General features: G+C 42.7%; 1 protein-coding gene across 5 annotated transcripts in view; it reads left to right on the top strand.

The window, feature by feature from the left end:
* SLC4A4 (solute carrier family 4 member 4) overlaps positions 1 to 21507 on the top strand; it is a 352077-nt gene that overhangs the window by 43785 nt on the left and 286785 nt on the right. For 2 of the 5 annotated variants that reach the window (XM_079920092.1, XM_079920093.1), the window contains exons 1-2: positions 4153 to 4402; positions 10865 to 10938. In XM_079920092.1, the coding sequence (XP_079776218.1) occupies positions 4194 to 4402; positions 10865 to 10938 (283 nt within the window). In that variant the 5' untranslated portion in view covers positions 4153 to 4193. Of the gene's footprint in view, positions 1 to 4152; positions 4403 to 10864; positions 11417 to 21507 lie in introns of those variants that run through there. The other 3 variants (XM_079920094.1, XM_079920096.1, XM_079920095.1) reach the window with 2 other exon arrangements.

Here is a 21507-nt window from a genome sequence, read left to right on the forward strand (position 1 = left end):
TGGTGTGTAGAAAATGTTTTAAACGTGGGACTGTTAAGGAACTAATCGATGATGAGAATCCCTACTCTCAGTCCCTACATTGTTACAGGTATTGAAGTCCTTTAGCTAAAACCTTCATCCCTGTCTTATTATTAAGCCAGATGGGCAAAATTTTACAGCATCATGAATGAAATAATGCGTGCATGGTGCTTAACACATTGCCTGGCATGTAGCAAGAGCTCAGTAAAATGCCAGGAGCCTTGTCCTTGCCAGCAGATGTGGTGGTTCAAGATGGAAGATGTGAATGGTGTGGCTGCAACTTTGGGTAGGGTTGGGAAGGGAAGGCTGCTTTCTCCACTGTTAGCTCTGGGTGTCAGAGGTGGGATCTCAGGAGCTGTACCTGCGCAGATGCCATTCAGCTGACTCCCAGCACTGTGTCCTGGAACAAACACCTACTCTGGAGTCCCCATCCACCTGCCAACCTGGATCTGACCTGAGGTCACTGTAGAAGCCACAATGAATGTATGCCAAGTCACAGACTCAAATGAGAAGTATGAATTAACTCTGGATATCCGGGCTATCCCTGTACTAATTACTACAGACAATTAACATTAACTATGTATAAGTTTAAAGTTAGGCTGCAATTTCCAGAGCTCAAAGTTTATGTTGACATTTCAAATCCTAATTTCCTTTTGCAGGTAGTTGCTATCCAGCTTCTGTATTGGTTTACCTAAACACATTACAGAGTTTTATTTGTCCAGTTTCAGGCCTGAGGAACAAAACTGAGCTTTCTCATAGCTTCTCATGCTTCTTCTGGATTTTTTTTTTAATTTATTTATTTTTTAAAATTTATTTATTTATTTTTGGCTGCATTGGGTCTTCGTTGCTGCACGTGGGCTTTCTCTAGTTGCGGCGAGCGGGGGCTATTCTTCGTTGCGGTGTGCGGGCTTCTCATTGTGGTGTCTTCTCTTGTTGCGGAACACAGGCTCTAGGCACGCGGGCTTCAGCAGTTGTGGCTCGCGGGCTCTAGAGCACAGGCTCAGTAGTTGTGGTGCACAGGCTTAGTTGCTTCACGGCATGTGGGATCTTTCCGGACCAGGGCTCGAACCCATGTCCTCTGCTTTGGCAGGCAGATTCTTAACCACTGTGCCACCAGGGAAGCCCTCTTCTGGATTTTTAAAGCAGTATAAGCTGTGATTTAAGTTCATTCATTCATATAGTCGTTAAGCACATATTTACTTAGAACCTACTATGTGACAGATCTAGGTACCTCTTAAGTTTTTAGTTTTAAGCAGACAAGGGGAAATTCTCATTTGAACTTAATTCTGCATATCACAGTGCAGTTACGGTCTATGTGAAAGGTTAAGTTCTAAAGTTAGGCAACAAGGAAAAAATTAGATAGTTAAGATTATTCTTTAAAAAAATCACTTAATTCATCCATAGACGTAACATTTTTCAAGGGATACAACATAGCCATTTCCCCCTCTGACTTTGGAGCAAATCAGCGTTTTGACAAGTAATTGAAAATTAGCTTGTGTATGGGGTTCATGTTTGAAAACTACATATAGGGTCTTTACACTTAGAGATGCACTTAGTACCAAACATGTATGTACCCTCACTGTACCCCTTCCTCAATGGTTGATTGATCAATCCATTCATTCATCAACATTTGATGAGTACTTACTATGTGTAGCGCCTATGCTTGACCCTGGAGGTAGAAAGGCTCAGGAAAGATGATACTCGCTCTCAAAGACCTCATACGGTGGTGGGGACAACTGCCATGATGTGTCCAAGGACAGTCGCTTGAGGTTAAATAAATGATAGTGCAGTGTTGTACCTGCTGCGTGAGAAGCAGACACGTTCAAGGAGCCAATGGAGAACAGAGGAAGAAGCATGGCTCTTCTTGGGGAAGGATGTGTTTGAGAGTGTAGAGAGCATTCTAGAGAGTTGGATCTTGAAGAATGGGTTAACTAGGATGACATGGTATTTAGAGGAAACAGCACGCACACGAAGGTATGGTAGCCTGTTCAGGGAATGGAATGGCGTGGAGAGTGGCCAGAGCTACGTGTGGAAGGGCTCATGATAAGCCTTAAATTCCATGTTGAGCAGTTTGGACTTCATCTTCAATGTAATGAATGATCTTTAAAAGAAGAATGATACCAGATTTGTTCTGTAGATGGATGGATAAGTGGGGAGTGAGTCCAGAGCCAGGAAGATCAGTTAGAAGCCATTGGTGGGAGGGCAGGTAGCATTCCAGCCCCGATACACTCACTTCTAAGCCTGGACATGTTGGCACATGCGTTGCAGGATGGGTTTCCAGCTATAGATGCCCTTTCCCCCACTTTTACCCTGTGGGCCTCCCCTTCTTTCCTTTGCTCTGCCTTCTTTACTTGGCTGCTGGTTCGGTCTGGCTCTTGGCTGGAGGGCTGGCCGCAGGGAGGATTTGGGGGACAGGATGGATGTGCCCACTGCTTCCCTCCTGGCTCTCCCATGGAGTAGCCCCAGCCTTCCAGTTCTCGCCTGAACTCTCTCTTAGGACCTTTCTGTTTCCATACCTGGGCCCTTGAAGAAGGGCAGTTGAAAGTTAAGAGTTGAGAAGGGAGCCTCCTTTTCCTGTTCCTAACAGTCAAAACTCTGAGAAAACTTTCGGTGGGCAAAGTGCTGAATTTTTGATGTAGGAAGTCTGGTCAGAAGCAGAAGCATATGGATCGGAAGCAAGTGGATCAGCCCATTAAAAAAAATTAAACGGTGTAAGGGTAAGTCAGGCGGATGTCCCAGGGGGTCAGGCAAGCCGTTCCCTTTTCAGCACTTAATACCCTCTCTACAATTTCTCCCTTCATCTGTCACCTCCCCTGAGCCTCCAGGCCCTTCCTCTCCCTTCATGCTGTCTCCATCCTGCTACTAGTTCTTTCCCTGTCCTTTATTGCTGAGCCTGCTCCAGCCTTTCAGAGCTCAGTCAGCAGTCTGAGGACAGTGCAGGAGACCTTGCCCCAACATGCAGAAGATGGGAGAGAGGAGTTTGATCCTTGGCCTTGAAGGGCAGTTTATTGCTGGTCTCCCCAGTTGACACTCCCATGCATTTGCTTACGGGGACAGAACTAGGCCTTTGGGCTTGTAAGACTGTTAATAACTCTACTATACTCTCTGGACCCTTGGGACCTTAGATTTAGATTCAACTAAAATTAATTGAATATATTTACTCTGGGAACTTACTTACTTAATACCCTAAATCACTTATGAAGTGTTTTAGGGTCATTTTAAAGCACACTGAAGCGAGAGGTTAACTAACTTTCCCAAGGTTACACAGTTACTAAAGGGCACATCTGGGATTTGCACTCACTTTTACCTGATTCTGCATATGTGTAGATGGACCAGCTTCTGTAACTGGCCATCATATTAAATAAAGTTTCCAGGGGAAATTTTAAAAAGCAGATTTGAAATGACCTTTTCTAAATTGAAATTTTTATTGAAATAATTGTAGATTCACATGTATATTTGAGAAATAATACAGAGAGATCACTTGTATACTGCCAGTATTCCCCACCGTTAACATTTTGCAAAACTTTAGTACAGTATCGCGACCAGGATTTTGGCACTGATATGATTCACTGATCACTTATGATCCACTTATTCAGATTTCCTCAGTTTTATTTGTAGTCATTTCTTTGTATGGGTGTATGTGTGTGTTTTCAGTTCTGTACAATTTTATCACCTATGTAGATTCGTGTATTTGTCACCACAGGTAAGATGCTGAACAGGACCAACTCAGCAAGGACCTTTCATGTTGCCCTTTTATAACTGTGAGCACCACCCGCTGCCATCTCTATACTCTGGTCACCACTAACTGTCCTTCGCATCTAAAATTTTGTCATTTCAAAAATGTTGTATAAATGGAACCATACAGTATGTAACCTTTTGGGATTGGCCTTTTTCATAGCCTAATCTCTTGGAGATTCATTCAATTTACTTTTTTTTCACCAATAGTTTGTTTCTTTTTATTGCTAAGCAGTATTCCATGGTATGGATATACCAGTTGGTTTAACCATTCACCTGTTGAAAGACATCTGGGCTAATTACTAGTTTTTGGCTATTACAAATAAAGCTGCTCTGAACATTCATGTACAGGTTTCTGTGTGAACATAAGTTTTCACTTCTTTAGGATAAATGCCCAAGAGTGCAAATGAACTTTTAATGCAGTTCATAAATCCAGAATTATGTTTGGCGTGATCCTGCTCTGGATTCCATTTTCACCTTTTATCCAGTCTGATTTCGTGTGGGGCTGTCACCCCTTTCTCCCTGACCTCGGGCCTGTTTACATTTCCAGACTGCTGAGGGCACTCCTGAACTCTGTGGAGGGGATTTGCTTTGCTTTGCTGCCGCCTGATCGCTGGGACTCGCCTCTGCCATTAGTCATGCTTATCAGGTTTGCCACATTGATGTTTCTTTCTCCCAGCACCTACGTCCAGAGCTCCAGGAGTCTCTACAGTTAAGCCCACACCCGCGTTCTTCTCCCTTCCTCCCTGCGGGAGTGGAAGGCCCTCTCAGCACCCGACGAGGTGAAGTTAGGAAGGAAACAGTTGCAGCTTTTCCTCCGCCCCTGCTGGCCACTTCCCTGTAGTGAACACGTGTTGCCGAGAGATGGCAGTGCTCTTTGCAGCCACTGGGATTGCTCTCCCCTGTCGCCTGTGCTTTGGAGAACCGATGTTGTTCTTTATGTGTACGTTGAAAATGTGGACAGCAGATTTTCCAAAACAACAAAGGCACCAGTAAAACACTGTGTGGTTTACAAACTTTGAAAGAAAACATCACGTTGGCAAATAATGGGTGATGAAAACGGTTCCCCACTTCTTAGAGATGAGTTGAATAGGAAATAGAATTCGGGGATGTGTGTGTGAGGGTATAATTTTAGATGTCAGTACTGGTGGTTGCATTCTGTGTGGCTCCTGAAAAAGACCTGTGAAAATACTGATTTTTTGCCTCCCATCTGATCTAAGACCAGCCAAGGAGCAAGGAGAGCCTGCATTTGAGCTCTGAGACTTGAGATGAACCCCTTTTAGTCCTCAAGGAAAGGCCCTTATGCACAGTGTAAATATAATTTTCACGACAGCAACAGCTAATACTAATAATACAACTCTTCACTTCCTGGTATTTGTCCACTCCCCTGCGTGCGTCACTTCGGTGTGTGCGGGCATGTGTGTAAACATTTGCTGTGCACAGGAAAGCTGTTGTAAAGTGAGAGATTATGGGGTTCCCTTGCTGTTGTAAACAGCTAGTGAGGATAAAGTGAGATGAGCTTTAATGTGAGGTTAACTGATTAAGTTGTACGCATGGAAAGAACCGGTGGTGTCCAAGTCAGGTATGGACTTGTGAACAACTGGAACCGTTCTGCTCCCTAGGGTGCCATGGTCTGGTGCCTTTTTGGAAGCAGTCAGAAAGCCCCACTGCTCATTCGATCCACGTGCGGCTTGGTTAAGTGGAGAACAGGGTGTGGAGGAGAGGGGGTTGGCTCTGGGAGTGGGGCTACAGCCCCAGAATGATTCCTCTGTGTACACACCAGTGTGCCAAGGTCAGAGGGCTGTTTTCCGCTTTCCTGGGTCTGGGTGCTGCTGCGGCTGTGACCCTGCAGCTCAGAACCTAGCCGCGGTCCTGGGGTGGCAAGGGAACACGTGGCTCCACCTTAAGCAGCAGCCTTTTTGCTGCTAGTGCATCCTTTGGCAAAAGCCTTCAGTTAGGAGGAGAATTGCTCTGCATAAAGTTATAACCCTGAAACCAGATGCTGTTACTATAGAGACGAGTGAAATGCTGGCGTGGGAGACAGAACAGGGGAGGGATGGGAGAAGGGAGGTGGGAGGGCAAGTGAGGCTAATCTAAAGGCTAGCACACCAAAGACCTTCAACCTTTAGCAGCACTGTGACAGGGCTCACATTCTGAAACTTGTGTGCTGGCGGCCTGCCACTTGCTGACGGGCTGCGTGGCAGCTGCTTGCTCTGTGTGGACTAGCTGGTGAGCACGTTGGCAGTTGGCGAGGGCTCTAGGGGTGGGAACTCAGAGGAGTGGAATGTAGATGGGTGCCCATGGCCCAATGGCTGACAGTTCTGCACACATGTTTCTCGTGCCGGGCTTAAGTCACCCTTACAAGCCTGTTCGGCGATTAGGACCGGCTGCTGAGAGCTGGTCCGTTTCGCAGCAGATTTGACATGTGTTACAGTTAAATCACTTTTGTGTCCCAGAATAATGGAGGATGAGAGAAGCCCCACGTTGTGTGGACTTCTGGGGAAGGGGTCGAACTTCTACTGTCAGAGGCCCTGTTGAAGGAAGGCAGTATCGGCCCCGTGTGGATTTTATACTGACTGGTATGACCCTTATCCCCGTGATGATGGTGAGAAGCTTGCAAATCTGTTCTGAACTTTGCCTCACGCTGGCGATGCGAGCAACCTAGGGAGCTGTTTAGAAGCATGCTCCTTCCCTTCTTTGTTTTCAGCAAGTGCAGTTCGTGTGAAAGGAACATTTCAGAATGGATTTGGGGGCCTGATTAGGGACCAGATGAGTTCATTTCTTCTTCCTGGTAGAGGGGAAATCTGGTTGGGTCAGACCGTCATTTTGAAAGATATCTCTGTCTTACTAATAATAGCAAGCAACTGCTGAGAGGATTTGGTGGGGAGGGCGAACACAAACCCAAATAATTGACGCTTGTGGTGTAAAGATGGAAGAAAGCTGTAAAATCCCTGTACTTGGTGCAAAAGCCCAGATGTGCCAGGCTGCACTTGGTCTTGACCGGGAGAGGGCTGCTTTGGGCGTGCAGGTTTTATATTTTCAGTTTGCATTTTCTTTTTCACTTCCTACAGGGAGGAGGAGGCTGCTTACAGATTCTCTGCATTGTCCATCAGAAAGAACTAGGTTTCTAATTACTTGCTATGTATAGTCTTGGAGGGAATGTGAAATATGTATCAAAGAGCCAAAGAATGCCCCAACCATTATTCTCTCTCTAACTCAGACAGAGCCTGGGGACAGTGCTTCAGTTAGGCTGGATGGTTTTCTCCACCCAGGAAGAGGGCTCTGGGCATTCACGTTTGTACGGTCTCCTTCAATTGTTACTGCTTTCTTCCTTTAATTCTGCTTTGATTGTTTGTTGTATGCGATTTTGGGAAGGGCTTAGGTGCAAAGGCTAGTAAACATTTTATTTAGGAAATGTGTGAAAAGTCAGTAAATGACTTTGGGACCAGCGTGATTAATGGTGGGGTGCAGAAATGATATTCTGCAGGAAATTGTGTTGGATTCTGTAGGTTGATAGGAATGGAAAGCGTTTGTTCTGAGAAGAAATGTGGGCCACACTACTCTTTGTTTCCTGAAGGGGAGACAGTACTATGAATGTAGATGCAGTAGTACAGGACTCCAGGATTTTGTTGTGTTTCCAAGGCCTTTTAAGGAAATTTCTCCATTAAGCTGTCATCCTTACCTAGGTCTACGAGTGCTGTATTACTGATGGGGTCTTGTTCTTTGGACCAGCCCTCAGATTGCTAGGGGAAGTCTTCGAGAAGGCAGATATGATTACACTAGAGCCTCTGTCTGTCTTGCTCATCACTGTATCTCCAGTGCCCAGAAGGGTGCATGGCACCTAGTAGGTACTCAGCAAATATTTACTGAATGGATGAATGGAGGAGGGCAGGAAAGAGAAGAGGGAATGACTGAATGCTGCCTGTGTGTCTAGCACTGTGCATGGTATGTTTGAAGTACTTTGGTCATCGTTACCAATGACCTCCATATTGCCAAACCCAAGTTTTTCTTCTCTGTCTCCGTCTTTCTCAGCCTCTCGATAACGGCCCTCTCCTCTTTCCTCAACTTCCTTGACATCACTCTGTCCTGGTTTTCCTCTTACCTCATTGACTGCTTTTGTTCCTCTGCTCTGCTTGTAAATGTTGGCATGCCCGGCATGCCTGGCACAGGATCTTAGGTCAACTCCTCTATTTCTGTATTTTATTCCTGAATTTCATCTAGTAATAGCTTCAGATACTAGCTTTATTCATTGATTCCCCAATTTTTATCTCCAACCTTAGGCTTCTGAGCTCTAGCCTTAGACCTCCATCTAGTTGTGTGCCTGACAGTTCTTTTTTAATATATAATAAGCATCTCAACCATAAAGTGGCCAGAAAAGAACCCTTGGTTCCTCCCCTGAAACCTGTTTCTCCCATAGTCTTCCCTGGGCTCCTGAGATAGTTTGTTAGTTTCTTTTGTCTCCTGACTATGCACTTTTCACATAGCAGCCAGAGTGATCCTTTATTATTATTATTATTTTATTTTTTATTTTATTTTTTTTTCCCTTTGCAGTACGCAGGCCTCTTACTGCTGTGGCCTCTCCCGTTGCGGGGCACAGGCTCCGGACGTGCAGGCTCAGCGGCCATGGCTCACGGGCCTAGCCGCTCCGCGGCATGTGGGATCCTCCCGGACCGGGGCACGAACCCGTGTCCCTTGCATCGGCAGGTGGACTCTCAACCACTGCGCCACCAGGGAAGCCCCAGAGTGATCCTTTAAAAGGCAAAACAGCTCAAGTCACTTTCCATCTTGAAACTCTTCAGAGGCTGCCGTAACACCTAAAATTCTAACTTCTTACCATGAGCTGCATGGCCCTGATTCCCTCCTGCATTGTCACCTCCAGTTGATCTCCTGTCTATCTGTGCAGGCTCACTGACCTTGCTCTGTTCCTATAACATGCTGAACTTCTTCCCACCTTAAGGCCTTTGCCCTTGCTATTCCCTTTGCTTGGAATGTTCTGCCCTCAGATTGTCAAATGCCTGGTTCCTTCCTGTCATTTTCATCTCTGCTCAAATGTCACCTCCTCAGAATCCACATCTGAACCACCTTATGCTAAGTAGCCCCCTGCCTTATTATTATTTTTTTCTGCAAAGCAATTAATGCTAAGATTACCTTGTTCATCTATTTATTATTAGTTTTTGAGACATTTTGTCTGCCTTATTCAAAAATATATTCCCCTCCCTCTCAAGAGTGCCAGGAACATAGCAGACACTAAATAAATATTTGCTGAATCAGTAAATATGTTGGATTATTTAATCTTCATGGGAACCAGAGGCTCACAGAGGCTGGTAACTGACTTGACCTCTCAGATCTTCAAGGCATTTTCTTTTCTACTCTGATCCTGCTGGCTGATCCATGTCCTGTTTTTATTTAGTTTTATATTTTTAGTTTGAGTAGAGAAAAGGAAAAAAGATGAACTTTTACGCATAAGACCCACATCCCTGAAAAAGGATATTCTGCAAGTTTCCAAAAGTAATGAGTTTCTTAATGGCATTGTCCACCAATAAAGGTCAGGTGAAGAAGAAAGGAAGGAAACAAACCTTTATTAAACATGTAACAGGTGCTAGGCACAAAACTGAGTGCTTTCATGTGTGTTACCTGATTTGAATTTCCTACAAGGTTGATATTATCTCCCCCTGTTTTGGAGATGGTAAAACCAAGGCTCAAAAAAGTTGGATACTTTGCTCTAGGTGATAGAAATACTAAGAGGTAGAACTAGGTTTTTTGAATCCGGGTCTACCTGACACCATATTTCTGACTTTTTAAGCTCAGATGGTTGCTTTGTGAGATGCTCCTAAAATAGAAAGGAAGAAAAAGATTCAGTGCATATCACATAGATGATAACAAATATGGGAAGCACAAGAATAAGTTATACAGACAGTATGGAAAACAGACCTACAGTACAGTATTCAATACCCGAGCATATAATTGGATGAATGGAATACAGAGTGAACATTTCACTCTCTGGTAGAGCTCATGTACGGTATGACATAGGACAGCTCTCCTCAGAGAACGTTCTTTGTTTCTAGACCGGTACGACACAAGCAGCATTTGAGCAATTCGGGATTTCTTTCTGCTTTCACTATAAATAGAGTTCATGGAATTCTGTATGTCAAAGTTAATGCAATGAAAAGAAGTCACAGAATATGGAAATAAACCTTAACTTATTCTATAAACCAGAGACATGTTTGGCATCTGGAGGCCGTACAAACGCTGTCCTTACTTGGTTGGATCCTGAGGTCTTATTTAGCATAGGAAATTGCAGACATCCTATTATGTAAGGAGACAGGAGGACAGCATAACGTGGCTACAAAATGAAGAACTTTATGCCCTTCAGGGAAGAGTTAACGGGACAGATATACATAGAGAGAGACGTGTGATTAAGAATGTGGAAAATGAATGAATGGGTGGCATATATATGTGACTGTTGCCGAAGCCGGGTTGCTGGATAATCCTCAGATGTCAGATTTCCGTAAGGCCAACATGTGACTCAAAGCTTGCCACTCAACAGAGAACACTGGGCTGTGCTGGTATTAAGAGGCTGGCTGGAAGCTAGGCTTCCACTGTGCACTAGCCTAACTCCCTGTCGCTTTCTGTGCGTGGGTGGGTGTGCATGTGTGCGTGTGTGTGTGTGAGGGTATACATTTTTATGCAGTGGGTGTTTAAAGAGCTAAGCACTGAAGCTGGATTTCCACAAACGATCATCACGAGCACTCCAGGCACACCAAACTTCCTCTCTTGGTATTTTTTTTTCCTTTCATCTTTTTTTGGGGGCGCATCCCAAAGGGGAGAACCCCCAGCATCCAGCCTAAAGGATCGAGATGATTTTCTCTTACCTGTCCCTGTGGGTGCCCTGTCAAGGTTAGAACTGAAGCTATGTGGGACCGGCATATTCTCAAGCACCAATGAGAGGAGCTGAAGGAGTGAAGCAGCAGCAGACACCAAAGGAAGAGGGACTCTGCCCTGTTAACATGAACAGCAGCTTGCAGGTTCACCTGCCCAGAAGCTGGGCTGTGTCCAGTGGCTCACTCCAGGAGAAGTCTGAGCATTCTTTTTTTCTTTTTTATTACTATAGGATGGAGGATGAAGCTGTCCTGGACAGAGGGGCTTCCTTCCTTAAGCATGTGTGTGATGAAGAAGAAGTAGAAGGTGAGCTCGCTGGGTCTGGGGAAGTGTATATTCATATACATATGTCTTTGTAAATAGTAGCACTCATGCATTTCATGTATCTTATAATTTTGAAGTTAAAAACCCAAGCCTATCTGTGGAGTTTCATTAATCTCCACATTTTGCTTCAACACAGAGTAATTCTAAGAACTTCCGTGGACCATCAGAATCTGAATCAGTGTTGTCCCGCATGGTTGACAACAACAACAAAAAGGTCTTACTTTGAAGCAGGTGCCTGTGTTAGCTGTGCCTCTCTGTCAAAAATCAATATTTTGCCAGATAATATTAACTACCTTCCAATGACTAATTCAGGAAAGCTGCTAGATTTATATAAATGTATTTGGCAGTATCTTCTAATATTCTTTCTTATAGCCTGCAGGGTAGAAAAACAGATGTTGCAGAGAGAGAACGATACCATTACTGCAGGAAACATGGGGCTAAGCTGAGGAGTTAAAGAGTGGTAATTATGGATGTGTCTCAGTTAAGGAAAGATGGACAAGCATTTTTTGTTTTTTTTTTTTTTTACAGGGAAGCCACTTGGGGCTACTTTTCTTTGTGGGAAAGTTTTTAATTACAAATTCAGTTTATTTAATGAATGAATACATTTATCTATTCACTGTATCTATACACTTTTGGACTGAGTTTGGGTAGTTTATTTTTTTACTATCCAAAAGTCTATTATAATATTCTATTATTATCTTTTCAATATCTATATCTGTAGACCCTTTCTTGATGTTGTCGCTCTTACTCTTTTCTTTTTTTAACATCTTTATTGGAGTATAATTGCTTTACAATGGTGTGTTAGTTTCTGAGACAAGCAGTTTTTACTTAAAAAATCTCTAGGACCTCTTTTATTAATGTTCTCCAGTGCCAGTTGAAAATCAAATAAGAGTTAAATTTTAGCTGGTGCTATGGTGCTTTCAGTGTGCCTTTTCTTCTCTTGTCTCTTGACTTATCAATGATGTGGGAATAATACTATTTATTTGACAGTCGTAAGGCAGGGCTTAATTAATATTTATTAAAATAATTATTTGAAGGCGTGACAGGTATACAACATTTATAATGACAGTTTTAAAAACAATCAAGGTTCTAGAAAGTACCCATAAAGTTAAGTAAGACTTCCTGGTGAACCATGTCTTAAATTCTGCCCTTTAAAATCACCTGAGAAAGGATTCATATGTATTTTGGAAACTCCAGTCTGATGGGTACCATTTGGTAATTACTTAATGCCTACCAAGACTTGGACCAGACGGGTGGTGGAGTTGGGAAAAAGAAGGTGGATACTGTGTGTTCTGGAGTGATTCGTCAACCAGACTGAACACCAGGTCCCAGGCAAGTGATACTCCTGTGCCACCTGGGATAGTGTGAATAGTGTGGCCATTATGTTTCCTAGGTAAGTTTCTTCTGACCCTGTAGTGCTGGAGTGTTGGTTCCCCCAGCCCCCCATCTCCCTACTTGCCACATGTATGCTCTTGAGACTGAATAATAAGAATTTGATGCCTACGTTTCTTAGGAAAAAGGAAACCACAATATTTTCTTTCATATTGTTTTATGGGTTCCTTGCACTTTTACAACATGACTGTGGGAAAATGCCAAGTTAGTGAAAGCAAAATAGTGAAACTTTTGTCTGAAGATTCTAGTAACCCATGCTGCTAAGTCTTCATTGTGCTGACTCTGTCACTGTCCCAGTGTCAAAGGGGAGATAAGAATCTTAAAGTTATAGCATATGAATATAAGAAATATTGTAGGAATGAGCAAATATCCTATAATTTCAGGACAATTAAGTAGAAAAATCTGTAAGAAAGCGTGGGGGTGAGATGTGTACTCTGTGTGTGTGTGTGTTCCTTGAGAATAACCTTCTAGCTAAGTTCACAGGAGATGTAAATCACCTCTTGAATTTGTAAGGTCTATAGGACTGACAGCACTCTACTGCAGTAGGATATTGTACATAGGTTTCTTAAGTCTTTGACTAAGAAGTTTTTCCCTTGATTTTCAAGCACAAAATTAAGACAACACTGTAATGAATAGCACACAAATCTGTAGCTGGGTTTCTTTATGGAGAAACAAAAACGGCAAAAGGTAGAGATATCTGTAAAATTGTCTTTGTGATGACTCAGCTTGCCACATGGATTTTGTGTATTTTCCTATTCTGGTAAGACTTCTATTTTAATGATTATCTTTCACATTGAGTGGAGCTTGGGTTGATTACATTTCTTTCAAAGCATGTTTAGCTAGTTGCCTGTGGTTGAATCCTGAGGCCCTGTAGGATGGTTGCTTATGGCCATTATTTGGTGGAGAACATCCAACAGTGTGGGCTCCTTATAGCAGAAGTCATGAAACAGTAATTCGGAACTGTTGTTTCTAATTCAGTGCCCTCCCAGTTGACCCTCCCATTTTCTCACCTGGCTTCATCCACTTTCTCACCTAGCACTTAAATTTTGTAGTAACTCTAGGTGAAAGTGTAAAGAGGTTGAAATGGAGATGGGCTTGATGGCTTATTCATGGTCCCAGTGGTTGAGAGTGAAGAAACAGATGACTTGACTGTCAAGACTTCTAATCAAGATTTTGGGGAATGTTTTCCACAAGGATGTGAGTCTGTCTCATATTTTTAATTGCATAGAGTGTACTTGAAGGAAAGCAGACTGTTATTTTTGTTACGAAGTAGCTGAGTTTCTGGTACATTTATGGCGGAAGTAAGTGCTCCAGGTTTAAGGATCAGAAATTCAGAGGGCAAGGAGCTGAGGGGCTTCCTTCCTTAAGCATGTGTGTGGTGAAGAAGAAGGAGCTGGAACACCTAACATTTCTGTTATCAAATGTGTTTCCTTTTATCCAAGTATTTATTTCTCTTGGCTTCTTGGATAAACATGGTTGGAGTATATTGCAGCACACTTGGCACAAGTGAGCTTAAGATAAAACTTTGTTTCTTAAAGTAATTTGCACAAATAAGGTGCACTCCCATTAAATGATTATTAGGGTGACTTCCAGTAACTCTAGTTACTCTGAAATGTTTATGCTTTGAAAGTTCTTCTTAAGGTCGCTCAGTTTGGGGTGACTGGATTCAGCTCAGCCTGAAGGCAAGCAGAGTCAGATGCTCCCTGGTAGTTCTTTCTAATGCTGTAGCTCTGAGCAGGGGAGACAGGTTGAGATTTCCAACCATACCCTCAGTTCACCTGCTTCAACTTTACTCTCAGTGGGTGGTGTGACACTTAATCCACATTCTAAAAACTCAGTAGAAAACCATCAGCTGCAAAACTCACTAAGAATAGAGTGAGTCAGAAGAGGAGTCATCTTCTGTTTAAATAATGAATTTATCTATGTGAGATATATATTTAAAGACCTAAAGCTCGTTTTCACATAATTTGCCTCCTGTGCATTTGTGTTAATGGTTTAAAAAGATACTCTTGAGAAAGGAAACCAAGTGTGGAATTTAATCTTCAAAACAAAGAGAGGCTTGTATGTCTGTTCTTTCAGTGGCTACCTTCTACTGTGTTTTGTAAAGCTAACATTTTTGGCATAGAGTGGCTACTGTGGATAAACTCATTTAAAATTTGTAACATTTCAGATATCTTATTTGTTTCTGTTCCAAAAGGCTCCCGCCCAGACATTTCCACAGAATTGGTCTATAAATGACAAATTGACATTACCAGAGTGACCCAGAAATGCCCACTATGACGAACAAGACTGATTTTTCATTTCAAACACACTTAATGGAAATTGGCAAACTTTGTTGGGTGAACTGGGGTTGAGATAGGAAGAAAGATCCCAGGTAGCTTTTTCTAGAGGAAGAAATTCTATGGATATTTTATCCGTTAAAAAGTCAGCCAGGATTTTGGATCTGTATGATATAAACAGATTACTTAATATTCTCATATTTTGCAATAGGGGAAAAAGAGCAAACTCCACCTTATCCTTGAGATAAAGCCTTGGCTCTGCAAGGCTAGGTAACTCCCCGGCAAGCCTTGGCAACTCTGACTTCACGAGGAGGGGCCTTTTCTTAACATCAAGCCTACCCAGCAACTCAGGAAGCATAAAGTACAGCAAGACAATATTGGCTGAAATGGGTCTGCATTTCTGAAGTTTGATCGGTGCTCTAAATGCCATTATGATGTATTGGGGTGGTTTTCCTCTTCCATTGAAAACCAAGTCCAAAAGGAAGTGTGCTCCCATCTGTCCAAATGGAAGAATAATTCTACAAATTCTCATGTCTACTGATGGATATTAAGAGAGAGAGTATGGTTGAAACTGCATGGAATTTACAGGAAGGTTATTTTTAGGGAAATAAAAGTAAAAAAGTTGGACAGGGTCTGGAACAAAGTAGACGTTCACTAAATATTTTGTTAAAAGAAAGAATGAATAAATGAATGTGTAAATAAACTAAATGAAGCATATATAGAATTACTTTATATAGTCCTCTAAAATCTTTGTTTAAATTTTTTTAGTTAGAAATTTGGTTCTCTTACTTCTCTTAGTCAAATGAGATGATATAGTCTCTGATGATCCTATGTTTGCTATTAATCCCATTTGATTTTGCAAAGATCATTGATATATTTATATCATTTATATTGATAAGAAAAAAAAGCCCCTAAAACACCTCCAACCTTATTCTTCTTCCTTCCTCTGCTCTGTATTTTGAGGAGAGAGACTAAAATGATGAAATGGTGGCTTTTGTATTTTTGGAGGTCAGGATCTCAACATTTTACAGACATGAAATCATAATGACTTAAACCTATTTTTCACTAGAGGATATTGTGATGATGTATTTATGTGTATTGGAGGAGGTAGTATGCTAAAGAAAAAGTGGGGCCTGGTGGACATTTGTTAATAATTACAATGGTCAAAAACGTAATTGCCGAGAAGGAGTGAATGAAAACCTATCAGCTGGGAAGGGAGGGGCTGAGTCCAAGCGGGTGCTATTCTGAGCGCAGGATGTAAGTGTCCGGTTGCATTTTGCTGACCTCCTCTCTCCTGTTCACTCTAATTGCTCCGAAACAGTGTGTACAGAGGAAATACTTGGGCAAATATTGCTGAAGGAAAAGCCTTCTTGAAAGAAACAATGTATCCACACGTTGGAGAGCTTGAAGGAAATGCGGTGAGGTGTTTAAGGGTTGATGCTTGGGTTCCCAGAGCATGTTGAGCCCACGCAGACCTTTCCCAGTGTCCTGCTGCTTTCTCCTCGTGGCTCCAGCTGATAGCCCGCCAGAGGGCCTAAAGCAGGCAATACTTAGCTCTCTGACACCTCCTGCTGTGTCAGTGACATTAAATATTTGTATATAGATTTCTTGGATGATAATTCCATGGGTTTTTGAAACTGGAGTCAGACATCCCTTCCCAGAGTTTTCCAATTGTAGAGAATTCCCTGGTAGTGTAGTACGGGCTAAAGCCCTCTAGAAGCCACTTTCTGTCCTAGGTGACTACATTCTTTTATGGCAAGAGGCATACAAAATTGAACTTGGTACTTGAGTTGTGTTTTACAAGGATTCAGAAATAATACACTTGGAGCATATTTTGTCTATAGTTGAGTTTCTTTTTCAAAGCTTTGTATCTGCTCATATTTTTTTTTTGCGGTACGCGGGCCTCTCACTGCTGTGGCCTCTCCCGTTGCGGAGCACGGGCTCCGGACGCGCAGGCTCAGCGGCCATGGCTCACGGGCCCAGCCGCTCCACGGCATGTGGGATCTTCCCGGACCGGGGCACGAACCCGTGTCCCCTGCATCGGCAGGCGGACCCTCAACCACTGCGCCACCAGGGAAGCCCCTCTGCTCATATTTTTGAGACATATTATTTCATATTTATTTTTGGGAGTCTCTGTCATTTGTGTTATTCATGTGTTATTAAAGCAGAGTGGCTAAGCATCGGTGTGGAAATAAAAGTTTAAAACTTGCTGTATTGCTGAAGCATTGCATAAATGAAGGACGAAACTTAGAGTTTGGATTTTGAATTTCTCAGTTCTGTAAAATGAGAATAATAGAACATGTCATTCACCGTAGAACTGTTTAAATAATTACCAGAAATAATGTTGCTGCTGTACCTGGCATTAGGCATAGGAGTGCTTTATACTATACCACTGTCTGTCCTTTTGCTTTCTGATTGATACAGTCTCACCAATAATTTTTTTTGGCGCATTGTGGCTTGTGGGATATTAGTTCCCTGACCAGGGATTGAACCCGGGCCCACAACAGTGAAAGCACAGAGTCCTAACCACTGGACCACCAGGGAATTCCCCTCACCAATAATTTTCCATGATGATTATCATTCCAAAAAATTCGAACTGACCGAAATGATGTTTGTTATTTGCTTAATTCATCTTAGCAAGGCATCTGTCCCTTGCCTTCCTAATAACCACGCTTACCTACTGCTTCTTGTATTGGAAAAGGAAAGCTAGAAAGGTCAAGAGAAGTTTCCTGAGGCCTGCTATTTATTTCTCTTTGGATTCATTCTGATTCCCTTTAAGCTCTGGGCGTGAGATCTGATTTCCATGGTTAGTCTGCTCCGACAGACATTACCCCTAGTTTGTGAAACTGTCTCGTTTTTCAAGAGACACACTAACCATGATTGCATACAGGGTAAATTACAAACGCATGCCCACTGTCTAATAAAACCTGCAAAGTTACTTTTTCTGGAAAACAGATTAAAGTGTATGATATTTTCCTACCAATGAGGAGGATTCAAGGGTCTATTATATATGTAATATGTATAAATATATATATATATTTTTTCTTTTTTTCCCTTCCTTGCTCTGCAGCATAGACTAGGGTAATTCTGTCCACTACTGGCTGTTATGTAATTTAGGTGCCATTTCAATGAGATTATTCAATAGTATAGAAGTAATACCAAGTATTCAAACCTGAGCTAAGTATTTCTCCATTTTTATCATTACAAGATTCAGAGTCACTGGGGGAATTGAAAATTGGGACTGATGAGGGAGAGTAGAGTAAGAATGGAATAAAACTGAATAAAGCTCAGTTGAGGCTCTCCCATTGCTCCGGTGAGCATACTGCTGGGATCTGGTTTTGTTTTGTTTTGTTTTACTTTTTTGGCTGATAGCATTTAGGGGACTGAGGTGAGAGCCTGCCATGGCAGGAGTTCACAGGAGGTTCCAAATATTGTACCTCTGAAGCTGCTGATTGCCAGGTGGGATGAAGGTGAAGGGAGGGAGGGTGGTGAGTGACATCCATTAAATCAGCAGTAGAGGCGACTTAAATAACTCCCTTCCCTGAATAGCTGCAAAAGCTTTTAAATCTGGTTAATTGTTTTTACCTTTCTATAGAGTTAGAATTACAAGGCAGCTATCCTAAGTGCGATATCCAACATGTTCACCTTTCTTGATACTGTATTGACTTTGAAAGGAGAACAGACTTTACTTCAACCTCTCCGGACGTGACTTTACCAACTCTTTTCATGGTGGGATACTCAAGAACTTTTACAAGGCCAAAACTTCTGGAAATAAAAACGAATGTTTGCGTTTTAGTAAAATTGGCCAGCATATCAGCTCTAGAGGGCCAGAACCTCACATTTATGGATTAGATAAATCACCACCCTACTCTCCAGTTGATTATTAAATTTTCAACACGATTCTATCCCTGTTGAAAAATAAAGACAATGTCTTGGATGTTAAATGAAAGCTCACAGTCAAATCCAGTGGATATAGGTATTTGGCAAATTCAGTCGGTATCTGGGTTGAGGTACTTTTATTCAGTCTGCTGTGGGTTAAAGAACATGGTGGGGAACCAGGAGGCTCAGGACCTATTTCTGTTCTTGGCTCTGCCCCGCCTTACTGGGTAACATGAGGCCAATCATGTTTGTGCGGTTATATTTCCTTTGTACAGAGTGCAGTTAATAACCTATCTTCTTATCCACCTGCTAGAGATGCTCTAAGGATTCTTGGATAACACCAGAAAAATACTTTGATATTTGCAGTAAGCCATTGACGAATTACTTAATTTCTGAATCTCAGTTTTTCATACAAAGAAACAGCATTGGTGCTTCTTTATCTCCTAGTCTTGCTAGGGATATAAGGAAACTAACTTGAAATCCCCAGAATGAACCCTGTAAATTTAAGATGTTATCTTCCTTGGTTATATTCCTTGCAGGTGATTTATCTTTGTGCTTAACCCTTTCTCACCAGTGCTTGCTGTGACTGCAGAATGCTTTCAGACTAAAGCTAGTACTGATAACTGGTGATTAACAAATTAGTTGGTTAATATCTATGTTAACTCTTCTTGTTAACTCTGATGGACAGTGCTTTTATTAACTTTTTCTTTAAGCTTATCAAAATGGTAACCAACAGTTGCAGATATGTAAGCTTTAATATGTTGCTTTTTCAGGCTCATATGTATCGTTGAAAGTGATAATATATTCCAATTAGGGACATAATTAATGTGCGGTCAAATAAACCAGTCATTAATTAAGGACACAAGGTTGTTTGATGTGATAATTTAGAGAGTGTATCATGTAGGTGGGTGAGGTTACATGGGAAACCAAGGTATGTATCTCCCATAGAGTGACATTAAGTTGAGACCTAAAGGGTGAAGAGGGTTAGCTAGGTCAGGAATGAGGGAAGCCTCCCAGGCAGGATGTGTGAAGGCCCAGTGGTGAGAAAGAGGTAGACCTGTTAGAGAAGTGAAAATAAAGCCCATGTGGCTAGACTACATGAATAGGGAGAGAGTGGCCTGAAGTGGATGGAACCCAGATAATTCATGGCCTTTTATACTATGCTAAGGATTTAGGATTTTACTGAGGGTGCACTGGGGAGCCACTGCAGAGGGTTGTAAGCAGGGAAGTGACAAGACAAAATTTGCATTTTAAAAAATATCTCTTTGGCTCATGGGTGGAGAGAGCTTCCCAACAGGGCAAAGATAAAAGTGGAGACACTGTTGCTAAGATTCAGCTGAGAGATGATTTTGGGTTAGAGTAGAGGGACAAAAAGATGGGTTGAATTGCCAGGACTTGCTGATGGACAGATGGGTGGGTGGGGGTGATTGCTTCTGGATTTGTGCTGTGAGCAATTTGGGAGACTTATGTGCCATTTGTACGATGGAGGAATAGTAGTGGAGGATGGTAGGCAATCAGCTTTTTGAGTCTGAGGTCCCTGTGAGACATCCAAGTAGAACTCTAAAGTAGGCACTTGGCTACACAACTGGAGCTAAAAAGAAAGGGCAGGGATGGAGATGTAAGTTTTTTTGGAATCCCAGGGAGATAGCTAGCATTTCAAGCCATAGGAATGGATGACATTACCAAGGGGAGAGAATAGAATGAGAAGAGGACTGGGTGGGCTCTGCTCTGCCAACCTTTGGAGACCGAGAAGGAGCAATCATAGAAGCTGGAGGGTAACCAAGAAAAGTGTGTGTCTGAGGCCAAGAGAAGAGCATTTTCAGCAAGGAGCCAGTGACCGACAGTGCTGAGTGCTGCCTGGAGTCAAGTAGATGAGGAGCGAAAAGTAACCAGTGGCTTTGGCAGAAAAAAGTGCTTGGTGGCTTTTGTTAGCAATCTGGGTGGCATGGTTAGTAAAGAGTCAAATCGGAGTAGACTGAAGAGTGCCCAAAGAGAAAGCTATCCTCATAAGAAGTGGCGAAGGGGGCTTCCCTGGTGGCGCAGGGGTTGAGAGTCCGCCTGCCGATGCAGGGGACACGGGTTTGTGCCCCGGTCCGGGAAGATCCCACATGCCGCGGAGCGCCTGGGCCCGTGAGCCATGGCCGCTGAGCCTGCGCATCCGGAGCCTGTGCTCTGCAACGGGAGAGGCCACAACAGTGAGAGACCCGCGTACCGCAAAAAAAAAAAAAAAAAAAAAAAAAAGTGGCGAAGGGACCTGGAGAAATAGTAGAAAACTTTTGGCCTTTCCCCTATGTGCTCCATTACACTTAACCAATTAGAATACTTAGAATTCTTATAGAATTTTTAGAGCTAGAAAGGATTTTAGAGAAAATGTAGCTCAACGTTCTCACCTTACACATGGAGAGATGAGCCTTGGAGAAGGTAAAGTGATTTGCTTGCAGTAACGCTGATAGTAATTGGGAAGAACTAGTACAAGGAAGGCAAGCTTCTTGACTTTCCCAGGGCAGTGCTCATTCCAAAAAAGTGTGCTTGAAGTCTGGTTCCTCTGGAGCGGGAAAGGAATTTAGAAAAGGAGATGGATGAGAGCTTAAAGAAGCGCCTGGAAGAATAGGGGGTAGAAAGAACTAACTGGAGAAGAATAAAAGGTGTTGGGAGAGCTTATGAAAAGGTGAGAGAGAAAGAAGACAGAAGCCTGGCTGGCCTCATTGTTTGCATGACCGCAGATGCTCGTGGGAGGACAGATGTCAGAGCCAGAACGTCTTCATGTTCTGGGGCCGTTTATGGTTACTAAGGGTTGTGGATTTAAACTTGTCATTCTCTGGTTATAAGACAGAAACATTTTCAAGAATTCCTGAGCCATTTTTGTCTTCTAGGTAGTTGCTAACTTGAAAGGCCTAATCGATTACCTTTTCCCTCCTTGACTGTATTTTGCAGACAATGGAAAATGGGGGGTAGTGTCGGGGACTGGTACCGTGGTAGTAGGAAAGTAGGAAAGGAAACC

The sequence above is a fragment of the Stenella coeruleoalba genome, assembly GCF_951394435.1.
Source record: "Stenella coeruleoalba genome assembly, chromosome: 4".
In the NCBI taxonomy this organism is placed as follows: Eukaryota; Metazoa; Chordata; class Mammalia; order Artiodactyla; family Delphinidae; genus Stenella; species Stenella coeruleoalba.